The sequence below is a fragment of the Podarcis pityusensis genome (genome assembly GCF_964106645.2).
Source record: "Podarcis pityusensis genome assembly, chromosome: 7".
Classification (NCBI taxonomy): domain Eukaryota; kingdom Metazoa; phylum Chordata; class Lepidosauria; order Squamata; family Lacertidae; genus Podarcis; species Podarcis pityusensis.
Window position 1 is genome coordinate 84,546,540 of NC_138031.1, and position 17,906 is coordinate 84,564,445.

At 43.9% G+C, this 17,906-nt stretch overlaps 1 protein-coding gene across 10 annotated transcripts in view; it reads right to left on the reverse strand.

Annotated features, from left to right (window-relative positions):
* The window catches only part of PACS2 (phosphofurin acidic cluster sorting protein 2), a 66,981-nt gene that overhangs the window by 26,597 nt on the left and 22,478 nt on the right, over nt 1–17,906 (reverse strand). For 4 of the 10 annotated variants that reach the window (XR_013988915.1, XM_081014719.1, XM_081014716.1 and 1 more), the window contains exons 11-19: nt 17,659–17,733; nt 15,756–15,874; nt 13,442–13,577; nt 12,507–12,611; nt 9,102–9,208; nt 4,867–5,021; nt 3,753–3,863; nt 2,549–2,657; nt 555–587 (exon numbers count right to left, since the gene is read on the reverse strand). Coding sequence is in view for 8 of the 10 variants with exons in the window: in XM_081014719.1 (XP_080870845.1) it covers nt 555–587; nt 2,549–2,657; nt 3,753–3,863; nt 4,867–5,021; nt 9,102–9,208; nt 12,507–12,611; nt 13,442–13,577; nt 15,756–15,874; nt 17,659–17,733 (950 nt within the window). In the remaining 2 variants the exon portion in view is untranslated. The remainder of the gene's footprint in view (nt 1–554; nt 588–2,548; nt 2,658–3,752; nt 3,864–4,866; nt 5,022–9,101; nt 9,209–12,506; nt 12,612–13,441; nt 13,578–15,755; nt 15,875–17,658; nt 17,734–17,906) is intronic. The other 6 variants (XR_013988914.1, XM_081014720.1, XM_081014717.1 and 3 more) reach the window with 4 other exon arrangements.

Sequence of the window (17,906 nt, forward strand, 5' to 3'; positions counted from 1 at the left end):
TAGGCTAATGTCCACCAATGAGACAAGGGGCTGATGATTTTGGAGTTCCCACGGCCGCTGCTTTCCAGAGAACTGCAACTTAGAGTGTCTTCCAAACACCTTATGTAGAACAAAGAGGGCAAGCTAAGCAGCATGCATAATGGTCCTAGCCATACCAGCCTCCTTACCACAATTGCTATAGCATATGCAGAGAGGGAGGGGGTATGTGAATTGGAAAAAAGTTGTATGGGCTATTTCAGAACTTGCTGAGCTAAATAACCAACCAGCCAGCATTGAAGTGCGTGAGCACTAACTTACGGAATGACCTATACAAACTTTACCCCATCTGTTCTGTATTTATGGAAGTCATTCTTGAGTAAATGCCTTTTACTCTTGATTCTTTTGGACAATGTATTCTGCCTCTTCAAATAATGTCAAAAGCAGCAAGTTGCGCATATATATATATTATACAAATTGAACATTCCAGCCTTATAAATACCATGAAGGTGGTGAAAGACCAGCAAAGGAAAAAATATGTATAGGATAACAAGAGAGTGATCCAGACAGACAAGTACCTTATATTAAATTCAAAATGAAAGTTCTTTTTCCTTTTCAGAAGCAATCAAAAGAAAAATAAATAAATTATTATACTTTTGGAGACAAATAAAATGTTAACACTGGATCCCAGTGGGTTGAAAGCTACATCAGAGCCAATCCTCCTTAACTTTCCACTGCTATGGCAGCCGCTGTCAGGGAGAGGCAAATGGGAAAAGATGAAAGGACAGAAACCAGCAGTTATAGAGAGCCTAAAGAGATTATCAGCAGCTTGTCGTCTGACAGTGGGTCTGACGTAGAGGGGGAGGAGGATGAGCCTGGAATAAGTCATTCTGTACACAGAGGAAGTCAGGGGAGGAGTTTTCGCAGACTTGCATGCTGGGTGCGGAAAAGGAAGAAAGTTTAGAGGCGGCAACTGCGCAACAAGGGGAAGGACACTAATTGAAACGCTGGAGATGTACGTTTGAACTTTGTCAAATAAATCAAATAGTTTGGAACTGGCTGGGAGCCCGGAGTCTTATCTATGCCAGCTGGACAGCATTAAGCCTCTGACAGCCACCTTGGGCCACGCTGGAGAAGAAGCTGCCATGTTGCTGGTCCTCCCCATTCTGACATGAACCCACTTCTCTCGGGGGGGGGGCAGTGCGTGGAGAGGAGCTGCAGTGTCGGCTTCTCTCATGTGGTCCCATCTCACATTATCGTGATAGTGTGGGAAAACTCAGCACTGCTGCAAGTCCTGTTCTGCTGAGTGACATGCATCTCCCACCTTAATAAGGACTAGCAGGAATGGCCAGCTTTTGGATAGATGAGAGAGACTGCGGTCAGACCTTTGGTAGGCAAGCACCTTTCCCAATTGCGTTAACCATTTTTAGATCATAAATAATAATAATTTATTATTTATACCCCACCCATCTGGCTGAGTTTCCCCAGCCACTCTGCTCCCAATCGAATATTAAAAACACAATACAGCATTAAACACTAAAAACTTCCCTAAACAGGGCTGCCTTCAGATGTCTTTTAAAAATAGGATAGCTGCTTATTTCCTTGACATCTGATGGGAGGGCATTCCACAGGGCGGGCGCCACTACCGAGAAGGCCCTGTAACCTCACTTCTCGTAGTGAGGGAACCGCCAGAAGTTATAGGTAGCAATGATAACTCAATTCACCTTTTCAGACGTTAGACAAGCCTGAATGGATTTGCATTGTCTGATGTGCTTATGGAATTGTAGAATTGTGTAGATTTTAAGGGACCCCTAGGGTCATCCAGTCTAACCCCTGCAATAAAATGCTTGTTGCCTTTGATTTTCTACACCAGGCTTTTGTGATTCTTTTTTTCTTTTCTTTTCTTATGCTTTACTCTATCTTAAGCTTTACTCTTTGTTTGGGGTGGGGGAGGCATGCTATCAATTTCCAAGGAAGTGAAGCTTCTCTAATTTGTGAGGCTGTGTAATATGGTTACATCCAGCAGCGCTGCACCTTCCGATGTTGTTAAAGTAACATGAGAGGCCTGGAATCACATGCGTTGCGCAGCTGAAAAGCTCTTCATGTTATACAGATGGCACAGGACAAAATGGCGTTGCTGAGATTCCCACACTACCAAGCCAGTACATTGGTACCTCAGGTTAAGAACTTAATTTGTTCCAGAGGTCCATTCTTAACCTGAAACTGTTCTTAACCTGAGGTACCACTTTAGCTAATGGGGCCTCCCGCTGCTGCCGCACGATTTCTGTTCTCTTCTTGAAGCAAAGTTCTTAACCCGAGGTACTGTTTCTGGGTTAGAGGAGTCTGTAACCTGAAGCGTCTGTAACCCGAGGTACCACTGTACAAGAACCTAGCTACCTTTCTGTAACATCACTTGGGCTGCATTCAAAGTACAAATATTTCCGCAAACAGTACTTTGCTTTGAATTATTATCGAAAGTGCTATTGACTGGCTTATCCAACTTGGAAAATGTCGTCCAGCTGCCCGGATTTCCTGGCTAGCAAGGAGAAGTGGCTTTTTCATAACAATGTACCTTTTCTGCTTGTATGTCAACATGGCTTCTGCAATGGGCAACTGGTGGGCACAGTTTGCTCCCACTAGGTACTGAGTTATTCTGGAGACAATATCAGGTGATTCCTGGACTGAAACAGAGAGAGAGAAAAAGAAGCACAAGGACCATTGGCCACACATTTGGAAGGAACTGCAAGGCCATCCATCCATTCATCCACCCAATTTATACCCCACCCTTCCTCCTGAAGGGGCCCAGAGTAGCAAGAACTGCTTGCTGAATCTACCTACTCCCAGCTTTTCTGTTTCCAACAACCAGACAGAGTCATAAGGAGGGCATCATGGTGATGACTGTTCTGATCTTTGTATACAACACATCCATAGAGCATTTTTTCTCTAATAAAGCTCTTTTTCACATTTACTGTTTAAAATAATATGGCCATGTCACCTCCAACGGCCTTATTTTCTCTGTACCAGCTTAAGAGTGCCGTGACATGGCATCTGTTACCCGAATTCAACAGGGTAGAATGGAAGATACCAACCACGGCTACCTTCTCCCAGCTCCCGGTGGGAGGACTTGAGATACTATTAGACTCTAAAAGGAAAATTCAACAGCTGAATACAATATTCTGCATCTCAAGGAGAATCAAACCGAATTCGTGGAAAGCTGTGGAATTATGGGAAGGAGTCAGCATATCTTTGATGCCTCCAGTGCTGTTACGAACGGACACTGGAAACTGAGAAGGTAGAAGATTCAGAAAGCAAACACAGAAATTGCCTTACTGTGAAATTCTATTTTCAGAGGATGCCTTAGGGCATGGCCACTAATGAGACGCTGCCTCCTAGTGAAGCCAGCAGGCTCAGTAGGCAATGGTGCTTCTTCACTGCCCAGACCCTCTTGGCACCAGAAGGCAGCTTCCCTCCAAATGCTGCAACTGAAACAAAAAAACTGCAGAACCATGGAGGACCACCCACCATCAACTGGCAGAGACAGAACAGCAGCACCCCCAGAACACAAAGGGAAGAAATGCCCTCTGGCACCCTCTGGAAATAGAAATTTGTGGCAAGGAAATTTCCTCTTTTCCAGATGCACCGGAGGGCATTTCCACTAATGGGACACAGCAGATATTAGCGGCAATGCCCTCCAGTAGCCTCAGGGAAACAATTATTCTTTTTCAAAGTTATCAGCTCAGGCAACCTGATGCAAATAAGTATTAAGACAGCCTTACCAGCATTTTGTGCTTCGAGTCTGTTAAATAAATCCTTCCAGGACAAATCTTGGAAGAAGTAGTTATACTGACAATCAACAGAACCCAGATACTTTGCCACCGGATGACAACCTGTAAATAACACAATAAATAAATAAATCTGTTCTGTATGGCAGGTGCACATTAGCAGTCCAGAGTATATTACGTCTATACCCCTTTAGTGGTCAGAAGAAAGGAAATCCCAACTTATTGCCTTCAGGGTGAAGATGTGCTCAAAATTGTGAAAAGCCGCTGAAATTCAGTTTCTTCTTCCTCTTCTGGGTTGTGAGACGTTCTTAGTGTTTTTAAAATGGAAAGTAAGTGGTCACAAACAAGGCGGTAGAAACAAAGGTAGGAAATAAAGCAGAACTCTCCTTATTATATACAACTTTGTTACATAATAAAAATCTTCCGTGGTGTTGGGAGACGTCAGATTACTACAGCATTATATGCTTGTGGCCTGTTGCCCCTACAGAGATTCCACTAGCTGCAATTTCCAGATGTCTTCAAGGGCAGATCCATGTAAAGTGAATTACAGTAGTCCAGCTTAGATGCTACCACAGACCAAGTAACCAAGCACAGGCTATCCCTATGCAGAAATGGCAGTGGTTGGCACATCAGCACAGGCACTCCTAACCACTGAGGTCAGCTGGCCCTCAAGGAACAACCATGGTTCCAGGAGCATCCCAGACTATGGACCTGCCCCTTCAAGGGGTGTGTGGCCCCATTAAGAACAGGTCATTCTGCCAACTCCTGCACACTGGAACAGTCCACTTATAGCACTTCTGTCTTGCTTAGATTCAGTTCCAATTTGCAATGCACACTGGAAGGAACTATAAATGACATCCACTCCAATTGAAGCTCTGACTGCTAGCTATCCTTCTCATTCTGCCACAAAGTTTGGAAAGGGAGTGATAGGAAAGTGCTGGTATTCTAGAGGCTGCCATTGCTATATTTAATATCCAGCAACCTTGTACAAGAGCATTATAACCAGAGCAGACAACACAACTTGAACAGACAAACAGTTCCTGTGTTGTGATGTAGTGAGAAAGAGGTTAATTCAAAGGAAGAAGAAAGGACAGAAAAGCTTGCTTACCTACTGGTATGATAAGAAATCTCATGTAGCTGAGCCAGTCTGGGGTTTTGTGAGACAGTTGTTCTACAAAGAGCCTCAGCACAGCACTGAGGTAATTCTGGGCTCCCGCAATTGCAATTTTAATTGGATTGGGAGGCTGAGAATTGCAGTTGCAGCTGAAGAGAGAGGGAACATTACTGCTTTTAAATAAAATCCAGAGATTGATGGGTATTTTGTACCACGTACATTATTAACCTAACTGTAAGTACATACTCATGACAGAAGGTCAAGACTGAAAGCAAGTAGGCACTCGGCGACTTCCTACCATAGCGCAGATTTAAACAAGGGGCTTCCAAATTTGTGCTTTGGTCTCTTAGACAGTGAGTTACATCAGCCGGGGAATGCAGTTTATGAACCAGAAGAGAATCATTCACGTGACTCCCATTTTCTTTAGTCAAAGGACAGGAGGTTTGTTTAAAAAAATAGGAACAGTGGCATGCCTGCTGTTTTTTTGGTTTGCTTGCTTCTTTTTGCTATGTTTTTGTTCCAACTGTAAGAAAGTTACAATTAATCAGACAAACAGTCCACAACAATCTCAATTTTGTATGCAAGTCACCTTTGGCACCATCAGTACACTAGCTACAGGGCAGAACATTTGCTTTTCATGCAGAAGGTTCCACATTCTACCCCTGGCACCTCCAGGTAGGGCCGGAAATATTATTGGATTGAAACCCTGGAGAGCTACTGCAAGGATGGACCAATGGGCTGACTTCTCCTAAGGTGGCTTCCTATGTACTTGCCAGTATTAGGAAGCTCCCTTAAACCAGGTTACAAAACCGATCCTTCCAGCTCAGCGGTGGCTCTCTGGAGTTTCAAATTGAACCAGAGACCTTTTGCATACAGAGCATCAACCGAGTTACAGCCAAGGGTGGCCTAAGCGGTGTCGGAGCTTCTGTTGCGACCGAGCTCAAATGGCTCTCCTCCATGACGTACTTCGGAATCCATCGAGGCTCTCCTCCGACAGTGATTAACGACCTAAGCCTTTAATGAGGCTTCAGGCATGCTTCCCCATTACGCAGAGTATCCAAACAGCAGAAGGGTGAGAAATATATGCTATATCGCTACGTTTATTTCTAACTACGCAGGACAGAAAAGAATGTGCATCTGCTCTCTGTGAGAGTCAGTGAACAACTGGAACAAAGAAACAGGAAACCAGTAACATCAACATCCGTCTCCCATCTCCCGTGAGACTTCCAACAGTCTGGAATGTAAACAGAGTCTTGTGACTCTAAAAACTGCACAGTGGCGTAACAGAAATCTAACAAGCGGTCGCACTGCCTGAGTGTCAGGGAATGGACTCAAGAGGGCGAGACGGAGGAGGAATGGGGCACACACAAACACATATACACACACACACACACACACACACACACACACACACACCCTCCTTGTCCTAACACTGCAGAAGAAGAGGAATGCAGCTTTGATTTAAAGCAGGGGGGTGAGGGGTTGGAGAAAAGTCGCAGCTCAGAGACAGATGAACCGAAGAGTTGGGAGGTGTAAGAAGAAGGGGGCAGGGAGACAGAGGCAGGGCAGGGCAGCCAGCTGACACGTTGTCACTGGAGAGTATTTCTGACCCCCCCCCTCTTCTCCCAGAACCTGACGTTTGTTAAGAGTGCAGGAACGAAAGAATCAGAGACATTTGGCCACGAACGGCCTCCGTAAGGGGAGATGCTGTTGCTAGGGAGGAGGGAGGAGGAGCCCAGTTGGAGCTTGTCCAGGCTTACCGCGTTCTTTTGTCGCTCACTATTCTGAATGAATAAACTCATTAAAAAGGACTCTACCTTCTTTTCTCTGCTCTTGCTGCAACCGGGGGAGAAACAGCTTTCCTGGGGGGGGGGGGGTCAGGTGGGATTACTATGAGGAATTATTAAATATGGAGCAAGCCATTGTGTCAGCAATGAAAGCATGGCAGTGACTGGGTTTGATTCATTGACAATAATTTCTGATCAAATCCCACAAGCCTCTGCACCTCTGCCATTTGCTTTCTCTATGCCTGACAGGCACGTATAAGCATTCTAAACACAGACCAGTTGCCGGTTGCTTCACCAGGCATCCTGGGCCATAAAGGTAGTAGTTAGCTTCTTTGATGTACCTTTCTTTAGTTTTGTTAATCTAAGGGCCAGGAAGAGAGTTCACAAGGAGACGGTAAATACTACCTGTCCTTCCTCTCCTGTTTACTGCTGTTTATGACCTCTGGAGTTTGCTAAAAACATTCCTCCTTGATTCCTATTTTATTTACTCTGAACTATGTATGCATGCTCAAGTAGGAAATAGTTTCTTTGTAGTTAAGAGGATTTCTTCTGATCTGACTTTGTCCCACGTGGGGTTTTTTTAAATGCTCAGAGGACATCTGATTGGTTCTTATGAACACTGTGTAAAAAGTTCTTTTGTGAATAAAACGACCTGGGCCAAGGGGTGGACAGAGGATTATTATTCGCACTGCCTCCCACAGTCTTGCTGGTCAAGCCTCGTGTGTATTTTGTTAATCAGAGTCCAATCCTTCCTTGCTTTTGGAATGCACCACTTTCCCAAAGCCGTGACACTAAGCCATGCCCACCCTTAATCTCCTCCTGCCTCTGCCACCTTTCCTCTTCATGGCAGTGGTGGCAGTGTAGAAATGAAAACTTTGAGTTTTCTGCTTCTTTGTTGCTGGAAGGGCGGCAATGCAACCCTGCCAATGAACCCTGTGCCCCCATCTCCTCACTCCTTTGCTCTAGGTAAAGGTAAAGGGGCCCCTGACCATAAGGTCCAGTCGTGGCCGACTCTGGGGTTGCGGCGCTCATCTCGCGTTATTGGCTGAGGGAGCCGGCGTACAGCTTCCGGGCCATGTGGCCAGCATGACTAAGCCGCTTCTGGCAAACCAGAGCAGCGCACGGAAACACCGTTTACCTTCCCGCCAGAGCAATACCTATTTATCTACTTGCACTTTGACGTGCTTTCGAACTGCTAGGTTGGCAGGAGCAGGGACCGAGTAACGGGAGCTCACCCCGTTGCGGGGATCTGAACCGCCGACCTTCTGATCGGCAAGTCCTAGGCTCTGCGGTTAGGACGAAGCTAAAGGGGCCTTCCTCAGAGCAAGTCATTCGGGGTGGGATGGCCACGAAAGTGCCTTGCCACGGCCACAGTTTGCTGCGACAGCAAAGGATGTATTGGGGCTGTTGGGGGTTATGTGCTGCAGAAGCTGAGCTCGCCACTTACGCTCGTCCCAGAAAACGGCCATCTATCAAGAGTTGTCTTTATACAGATGCTACAAGCAGGCTTCTACTCAATACATAATGGTATCTCACCAGGAGATAAGGAAGCTACTGGGGAGGACATTAGCTTACAACTGCATGTTTTAAACCACGTTTCAGACTCTTTATATGGAAATACAAACAATTAAAGGGAGGGGGGGATGCATTCCTGCAGAGGGCAACAAAGAAAATGGATACTGACAGAAGTAATTTTGGGTAAAAGCAGTGGGGTACCACACAGCCTGGTGCTTATAGCTAGCAAATTTATGGAAATGTGTTTCATCTGTCTTTCAGTTTGGAGGGAGGCTGGGTCATTCATTATGTTGAGTGCCCAGCTTCCTCAGTGAGCATCCCTCTATGACACGGGTATCTGCCAGCGTCTCCGCTGAACAGGGTGGTGATACAATGACGACTGCAATATCACAAGTGGACTCTGTATTACGTTTGCAATTGTTCAAGATAAAATCCATTTTGGAAAGAGAAGAAATGAGCACTGAACCACTGATATATTACAAGTGAGCTCTTTATTTGTTGTGTCTGCAGTTGTTTAAGATGAAACCTATCTGGGAAAGAAACTACTTTTGCCATTTTTATGGACGTTTACAGAGAGCTGCCTTGGTGATAGTGTCAACTGCAGAATCTCTCCTGAGCCTTGCCTTCCCTCCCTGAACATCTGCGGTTAGCTTCACCCATCTGCCTTTATAGAAAAGTCAGTTTCTTATGGCTCAGACAGACGCATTGTAAAATTCTTTCGCTTGGTAATTTATACATATTGGTAAAATAATGAAGTGGTTTTAGAAAAACATCTCTCTTGCTAGACGTCATCAGGGAAAGCCAACTCAAATTCTCCTTAGGGACGAGAGTTGTGGCCTTATTTTTTACTGGCAAAACTTAGGGTGTGTGTATATCTGGAGGGAGGGAGCATGTATATAAATATCATTTTTTTAAAAAAGAACTTACTATCTCTGTATTCTAGAGACAATGGTGCTGAAAGCTGCCTGGATATCTGCAGAAGAGCACGTGCAGACGATTGGAAGGCCATGCTTTTGCAAGATATCTGAAAGAAACTGAGAATGATATACAAGTCTGTAAAAAAAAAGGACCTTCTATATATATTTTTAATGCATTGTTGATTTATTTTAGTTATTTCTGTACTGTCCTTTTATAAATTTACACGCTATTGTATTAACATAAATTGATTCAAACATGGCCGCAGTGGCCAACAATCCTTCAAGCAAACTAGCTTGAGAAAATTGTTGGGGTTCGTTAAGGTCTCCTGGAATCCAAGAACTGTAGAGTTGGAAGGGCCCCTGGGGGTCATTTAGAAGAGGAAGAGTTTGGATTTGATACCCCGCTTTATCACTACCCGAAGGAGTCTCAAAGCGGCTAACATTCTCCTTTCCCTTCCTCCCCCACAACAAACACTCTGTGAAGTGAGTGAAGCTGAGAGACTTCAGAGAAGTGTGACTAGCCCAAGGTCACCCAGCAGCTGCATGTGGAGGAGCGGAGAAGCGAACCCGGTTCACCAGATTATGAGTCTACCGCTCTTAACCACTACACCACAACTAAATAATCCCTAATAGGTGGCCATCCAACCTCTGCCTAAAAGCCTCCAAGGAAGGAGAGTTCTACTGTCAAACAGCTCTTACTGTCAGGAATTCCTCCCCCCCAATGTTTCTTGTAATTTGAATCCACTGCTTTGGGTCCTAGCTCTAAGGAACTCTTCGAAAGAAGAAACACTGGATGCCATTGAGTGGGGGTATCTGTTAAGCGCAGCAAAATATGTTGTGTGGACAAGAACGTTCCCTAACTTTATTTCAAAGCACAGCTCTGTATTTCAAAATTGCGTCCAGCTGGGGGGGAGGCAACATAGCACAGAGAACCAAGCAGATAAGTGCATTATAGCTCAGGTGAGCGAGCAAATCTGACCTTAATGTTTTTATACTTATTAACGATTAAAGAATATCAGTGACTATCTCTGCCCTGTTATTGTTGAGAGCAGGGGTAGGCAACCTAAGGCCCGTGGGCCGAGTGCGGCCCAATCGCCTTCTCAATCCGGCCCGCGAATGGTCTGGGAATCAGCGTGGTTTTTACATGAGTAGTGTTAAGTTGTGGGTGAACATATCAGACGACACAGCGATTCTTCAAACAGCTCTTGTTTATTCACAGGCCACAACAGAATGAACTGGAGGGTTCAGCCAGCCTGCTTATATAGAGCTCCACTAGAACGCAACAGTTAACCATTTTCTGTAACTATCCAATCACTGAACGTCACTTTCAATCCTTTATTTGCATATGTGGACCTGAGTGAAAACTATCTACAGTATCCCCCTGCTGGCCCAGGGTGAGAACTTCAGTACATAACAAGTAGAATGTGTCCTTTTATTTAAAATGCATCTCTGGGTTATTTGTGGGGCATAGGAATTTGTTCGTTTCCCCCCCCCAAAAAAAAAATATAGTCCGGCCCCCCACATGGTCTGAGGGACGGTGGACCGGCCCACAGCTGAAAACGGTTGATGACCCCTGGTTGAGAGTCTTCCTTTGTGTTATGTCCCTGAAGTGTCTTCATTTGGTGAGAGCTAGATAAGTTTCACACCTACTGCAATCAGATTTCCCTGCGATTCCAGGTTCGGGACCCTCCGTGGGTTGAATGCTGTCCAAAAGCGGATGCAAATTTTGTGACAAAAAAAAATGTAAAGTACTTTTTACGTAATGAACCAAACTCATCTTGGGCGGACCAAGTTTGTGACTGGTACTATTTAATTTGTGCATTAATTATCTAGTGAGCAGTAAAGCAGCCAAGTTGGCAAAGCCACCGGACTACTCAGGATAGCGAACATCCAAGGAGCCTGCCTTAGAAGTACTGCAATAGAAGCGCCATGAATGGGCAACACATGGGCGGTAAATTAAGTTCAACGAATGTGCAGCTGCAATCCTAACCCCACTTACCTGAGAGTAATATCTACTGAATTCGGAAGGGCTTGCTTCTGAGTAGGAATGGTTAGGATCGCCCTGTAAACGTACTGATGCACACGGAACCAAAAAATTGCAACAAGTGTTGCTGAATCTTGGGCGCCAGAAAGGGAGGAATTTTCGGCCCTGCAGGAATACGAGCCTTTGGATTTGACAAATGAACTTGGAAAAAGCCAGATTAGGAAAGATAAAGTTTGGACTGATTTGGAAATGGGGGGTTGGATAGACCCCCCTATGCAGGGATGTTTGGACTTTCCGTTTGGACTTTCCGAGTCTGGCAATGGGCCGCAAGATGTGTGGAGCTGTGGGGGCTCTCAATTTTGGAGGGATTCTGAAACATGTCTTCAAATACCACATGGAGTTTAGTCTGGACTATGGAAAAGGGGCTGATCTGTTGAAAGGGGTCAAAAACATTACCAAGCTGGAGTTCCCACGAGTGAAAGGAAAATATGAAGAAGAGCTGCGGAAGGGACATGGGAGAGACTTGAGGGCCTTGGATATAAGATCACCAGGTTAATGTGCTAGATCAATGGGATAATAAGGACTGACAAAACCCGGGACCAGGAGGAAGGGACGCTGGATGAAGATTGGATTGTTCCTATTTCTTTCTTTAGCATTAGGATTGTTTTATAAAATTGATGAATGTTAGAAAAATGTTGAAATGAAATTACTTGGCTCTTGTTAAAATGTTTAAAGAATTAGGTAAGAATGTTATGGTTATGAGAAGTTGGTAAAAATAAGATTTAAGTTTTAAGCTTTAAGGTTCTCTATAAGATAAGATGAAAATAGATTAAGGTAATGTAATGACAGAATACTATGAATTATGGAAAGGATTTGCTGCGAAAATTATTAATTAGGATACAAGAAAAGGGAGGAGGAGGAGGTCAAAGAAAGAAGGTAATGAAAGTGGAGAATTGGAGAATGATGGTTTTATTTTTTTTATTTTTATTTTTCTGTTTTGTCTTTTTCTTGTAATTTTTAGAAAATTTTCAATAAATATCATTTAAAAAATAATAATAATTGCAACAAGAACTTCGGTGACTAACCAAAAGGGACAAATTCGGCAGCATGAAACGGGGAAATTCTATTTCGCAAGGGACTGAAAGTAAAATTGCCAGTATTGCAAAGCCCTCTAGGATGCAACCAAATGATCTGGGGACTGGAACATTTAGGGCAGGCATAGGCAAACTCCGGCCATCCAGATGTTTTGAGACTACAATTCCCATCATCCCTGACCACTGGGTCCTGCTAGCTAGGGATGATGGGAATTGTAGTTCCAAAACATCTGGAGGGCCGGAGTTTGCCTATGCCTGATTTAGGGGTCTGTCTGCAGTTGGCCCTTTGTGGTTTAAGCTAAAATGACTGTGTACTTATCACTCCAAATCTCCTTACCTGTCCTTGCCAGTCGGAGGTATTAATCAGAATGATATTTTCTGGCAGCTGATCATCTGAGATCAAGATGTGATTCAACTGGTCGTACACAGTTTTCCTAGGGATCTGTAAATAAATGAAAGCAGCCCATAAGATTCCTCATTTATTGGAAGAAGCTCTATTACCCAGCTATTTAAATAAATGTTCAGTCTAAATCACTCCCACAATCTTATGTGTTTTTCTTCAGCCCATTAAGCTAGGACATCTATGAAGTGATGTCAAATATGAAGCACACCCAAAATAATTGGCTTGATTTAAACATCTAGGCACACTGTTTTGCCACTTGTCCATAGAGTTGCCAATTCCTGACTTGCTGAGGATCAAGGGATTATTGAAGATGACTTGGAAACTTCAGCTGGTCCAAAATGCAGCAGCTGAGTTACTGGCTAGGGTTCCATTTAGATCTCATATAGCCTCTTTTGAATGAAGGAATGAATGAATATTTGCATCAGCCATCGTCCATATCAAAAAAACAACAGTACGATATACAAAAGAACAAAAACAAAAAGTTAATTATATAAAATACATTTTAGGGTTTTGAATCGGTAGTCAAATAGTGGATCTTATTCTGATTGCCCCAGCTAAAAACAGTTTAATGATTATGTATTATTTATTATTTCTCTCTGTAAGGTGAGACTGGTGGTACTTTCACTCTGGTTTATTTTGTCTCTTTTGTTGTGTGTTGAGCATATATATATATAAAGATGATAAAAACATTCCTAAAAAATAGAGAATCTTTATTGCACATTCTGGTGCACATGCTGAGACCTGTTACTAACTCCAAACCCCAAAACTTGGGATCCATGACAAAGCTTTGAGGTGGTTTCGCAGCATGCCCCCAGAAGACCATACATGTGGAGGAGGATGCCCCCTTGGCACTGAACAGCCCATTTCACCTGCAAGCGATGCCTGGTGCCTGGAGAGCGTTCATTGTCCAGGCTGTTGGCTCTCTCATTCTGCTGCTTCGCCGGCTGCCTTTCCTTCAGAGATGTGCTTCTGCCTCTGCGTCCCATGTGCTTCGCTTCCGATCTGCTAAAGGAGAAACATGGGGACCTTTATCAAGAAAAGCAAAACGGCACAGATGTTGCTCACTGTATTACAACTTTCCTGGGCCAGCAGGAAATATCAATGTTGGTTGTTGGTTTTTTAACCTACCACAGCAGACTGAAGTGCAATTTTTAAAAAATTTATCTTTTAAAACTCTATCCTGCCTAATACAGTGGTACCTCGGGTTACAGACGCTTCAGGTTACAGACGTTTCGGGTTACAATCTCTGCTAACCAGGAAGTGGTTGCTCCAGGTTAAGAACTTTGCCCCAGGATAAGAACGGAAATTGCGCGCCAGCGGCACAGCGGCAGTGGGAGGCCCCATTAGTGAAAGCATGCTTCAGGTTAAGAACCGTTTCAGGTTAAGAACGGACCTCTGGAACGAATTAAGTTCTTAACCCGAGGTACCACTGTAATTGAATGAAGCACAAAGCGGCTAACAAATCAACAACAGCATATAAAAAAAAAATTCCAAATTAAACACAATCACACAAATATTGCTATAAATCTAAATGAGTTACAATTTAGGGAACTGGGCATATTTAGCCTGGTAAAGAGGAGACAGAGAGGAGGTATGATAGGCATTTTCAAATATCTAAAGGGCTGTCACATGGAAAATGGAGCAAGCACGTGTTCTCCTGCTCTGGAAGGTTGGACTTGAACCCATGGCTTCAAGTTACAAGAAAGGAGATTCTGACTAAACATCAGGAAGAACTTTCTGACAGTAAGAGCTGTTTGACCATGGAACGGACTCCCTTGCGAGGTTGTGGACTCTCCTTCCTTGGAGGTTTCTAAGCAGAGGTTGGATGGCCATCTGTCATGGATACTTTAGTTGAGATTCCTACATTGCAGGGGGTTGGACTAGATGTTCCCCTGGGGTCCCTTCCAACTCTACAATTCCGTAATTCTATTATCATAAGATAAGGACAAAACTAAAAACATTAATCAGCCAAAGTCTCTTTTAAAGTTACAGTTCAAATACTTAAGTAAACATGTTTTAGGAAGTAAAACTGTTTCGAATTAGGGAATTCAAAGTGAATAAAAAAGTCTTTGCCTGACACCTTGGGAGGGGGGCACTCCATAACTGGGGCACCACTACCAAAAGGAAACACCACAGCCAGTGTGGTGTAGTGGTTAAGAGCGGTAGACTCATAATCTGGTGAACCGGGTTCGCGTCTCCACTCCTCCACATGCACCTGCTGGGTGATCTTGGGCTAGTCACACTTCTTTGAAGTCTCTCAGCCTCCCTCACCTCACAGAGTGTTTGTTGTGGGGAAGGAAGGGAAAGGAGATTGTTAGCCGCCTTGAGTCTCCTTTGGGTAGTGATAAAGCGGGATATCAAATCCAAACTCTTCTTCTTCATCATCTCTCTTTATAACAAAATGAACCTCTAATGGAAAAAGGCAGTGGCTAACATGCCTTCAGAGCATATGAAAAGACCTTGAGCAGAGTGCCTTGTGAGAGGTGCCCTCAAAGTAGAGGGTCTTCTCAGGAGTGGCTACCTCATTAGGAAATCTATGTCTACCTGGATGAGTCAATCTATCAGTCAAGGTGCAGCAGAATTAGGAATGCAGCAGTTTGGTGGGGTCAAATTTTAGAAAAAAATAAGCGGTGACATCCTATGGTGTCCTCCTGCTTGCACAACAGGACTTTTTCTTCCTCTCCTCCTCCTCCTCCTCCTCCTCCTCACTGTTGGCAACCCCACAATTTGCTCTGCTGGTTTGGAACACCCTGTATTACTTGCGGAAGGAACTGGAACAACTAAAAGAGTTTCAGCTGAGGTATAAATCACTGATAGCTCCACAAATCTCAATACCGGGGGGAAAAGGAAAGTGCCACATCTCAGTTTGCGGTTGCTCAGCTGTCAGTATATTTCTGCCATGCCCATTTCATTGTTTAGGTATACTTTTGTCTCTTTAGTGAATCACTGTACTGGTGATGCTATTAAATATTATTTTGCAAGCTTACTTTGAGTCATATTTTTAAAAAATTGGGTAAGAAAGCAGAATGGTCACCAAGGTGCATGACATCTGGAACAAAACACGGGGACTGAAAGCCATGCTGATGTTCAGATGCCACAAGCTAAAAGCTCATCTGTCTCAAGTTGCATATTTACAAACAAGGTAAGTTTCGGAGCTGATGTTGCAGTTTACAGACAGGTTACCTGCTGGAAGGAATTATGAGAGATTCTGTCTTTGTCATCCTGCCACTTAGTGGAGCCTTTTCCATGAAGCTATCCAGGGGAGACAGTTCAGTTTCTACGTCTTCTTGTTGTTTATTTTCCTGCAAACAACAAATTACACTGGAGTGGATGTTCTGTGAAAGACTTTGTGCTCTGCCAGCATGTATAATAATAAAAAAGTGCCAATAAATAATGGTCAGTCCATGACCATAGACAGACCAGTGCAAAACATCAAGCAATCCATTAGCTATGGATCTATCCCAAATAGTATCATAGATTCTATGAAGCCCCAAGTTGGCCTGGCTTCAATGTGAACTGTAAAACAGCTACTTTGGCTTGTGTTTCTTCTGTAGTCCATATGCCAACAGAGACCTCATTCTATCCCAGGTCTCCAATGTTGCAAAGGCACACGGTATTTGACAAGCTGGGCACTGGATAACAAACTCTCTGCAGCTGATGCTATACCCAGCAGAACCCAAAGGTACCAAACATTACTCAGCCAGATCTCTACTTCACATTCTCACTACTTTCCACCTCTTCCTGCCTCAACCCGAATCAACCCACCCACAAAGCTCATACATACCTTCACTCTCAGTGGGTCAAAGCATTCTCAACGGCACATTTTATTTTCTCTTTCTAACCCCATAAACCAACCCCACTCCATTCCCATCTACTAGTAGTAGTAGCAGTAGTCATAGTAGAAGTAAAATTTATGTACCGCCCTTAATCCAAAGATCCCAGGGCAATTCACAAGATAAAAATACAGGAGAAAAGCAAAAATAAATAGTCAAAAAACAAAATAATAACCCGCCGCTCCGACAAACACATTTAAAAGGCCGTAGGATGTTAATCAGCCAAAGGCCTGGTAGATGAGGAACGTTTACATCTGGCACCTAAAGATGTACAATGAAGGTGGCAGCCAAGCCTCCCCAGAGAGGGCAGAGGGGGAGCCACCACAGAAAAGGCCTGTCCTTTTTGCTGCCACCTTCTGGACCTCTCATGGAGGAGGCACATGAAGAAAGGCCTCAGATGATGATCAGAGTCTGGGTTGGTTTATAAGGAGAGAGGAGGTCCTTGAGGTGGCCCTGAGCCACTCAAGACTTTATAGGTCAAAACCAGCACTTTGAATTGGGCACAGAAACCAATCAGCAGCCAGTGCAGTTTGGGTCAGGATTAGTGCAATATTCTCAAACTGTCTTGCCGCTGAATTCTGCACCAGCCGATGTTTCTGAACCATCTTCAGAGGCAGCCCTACATATAACCTGGCTTGCCCCAATTTCTAAACCTTGCCTCCCCCCTGCCCTGAACTACATCAATTGCCCCCCCCTCCTCAGCAACTCTCATCCCAGGTGCATTTTTCAAGTAAAACAATACCAACCCTGAATTTAAAACACTCAAGTTAAAAACAGTAAAAACAACCTTCTACCCATAGCTCAACAGTGCAATCGCCTCTCAAAGGTCCATCAAAAACATCTCCATCAAAACGCTTCTATCTCCAACAAACCTTTCCTACGTAAAATAGAGACCCCACCCCAGTTCCCAGCTGACTCTCTCCCAAACACCTGCATGGAATGTGTACCTGGGCTGTAGGCTGATAGTGGTTGTTCTTTTTTAAATATTCAAATTGTGGCCTATAAAGGATGTAAGGTTTCCAAAAACAGAGATTCCAAGAAAGGAGAAAATGCAGTATACTTGGGCAGAGATTTTTTTTTTTTTTTTTTTTAAAGGCACCAATTCAAAATGAATCCCCTAAAAACAGAAAGATTAGAACAGAAGTTGTTATCCGTTTTGCCAAATGACCCTGAAGTTCTATATGGCTGTAAAATCTTTCTGTATTTCACTCTAGCGATCCCTGCCTGAATCATAAAAAGGCAATTGCACTTACATAAGACACGGTGTCAGAGACGCTGTCTGCTGGTTGTCTGCTTCCAATATTCTTGTCCTCTTCAGGCACGTCAACCTGTTTTGTACAAGAGTCAGTAAAACAAGGAGCACACACCACACTGGTCCTGAGACTGGCTAATCCTGAGGTAGCATTACAGCAACATTGCAAACAAACACTATCCAGGAGCAAGTTCTTGCTGGAGAATATGACTGAAATGGAATAATCCACATTTTCCCCATAAAATGCTG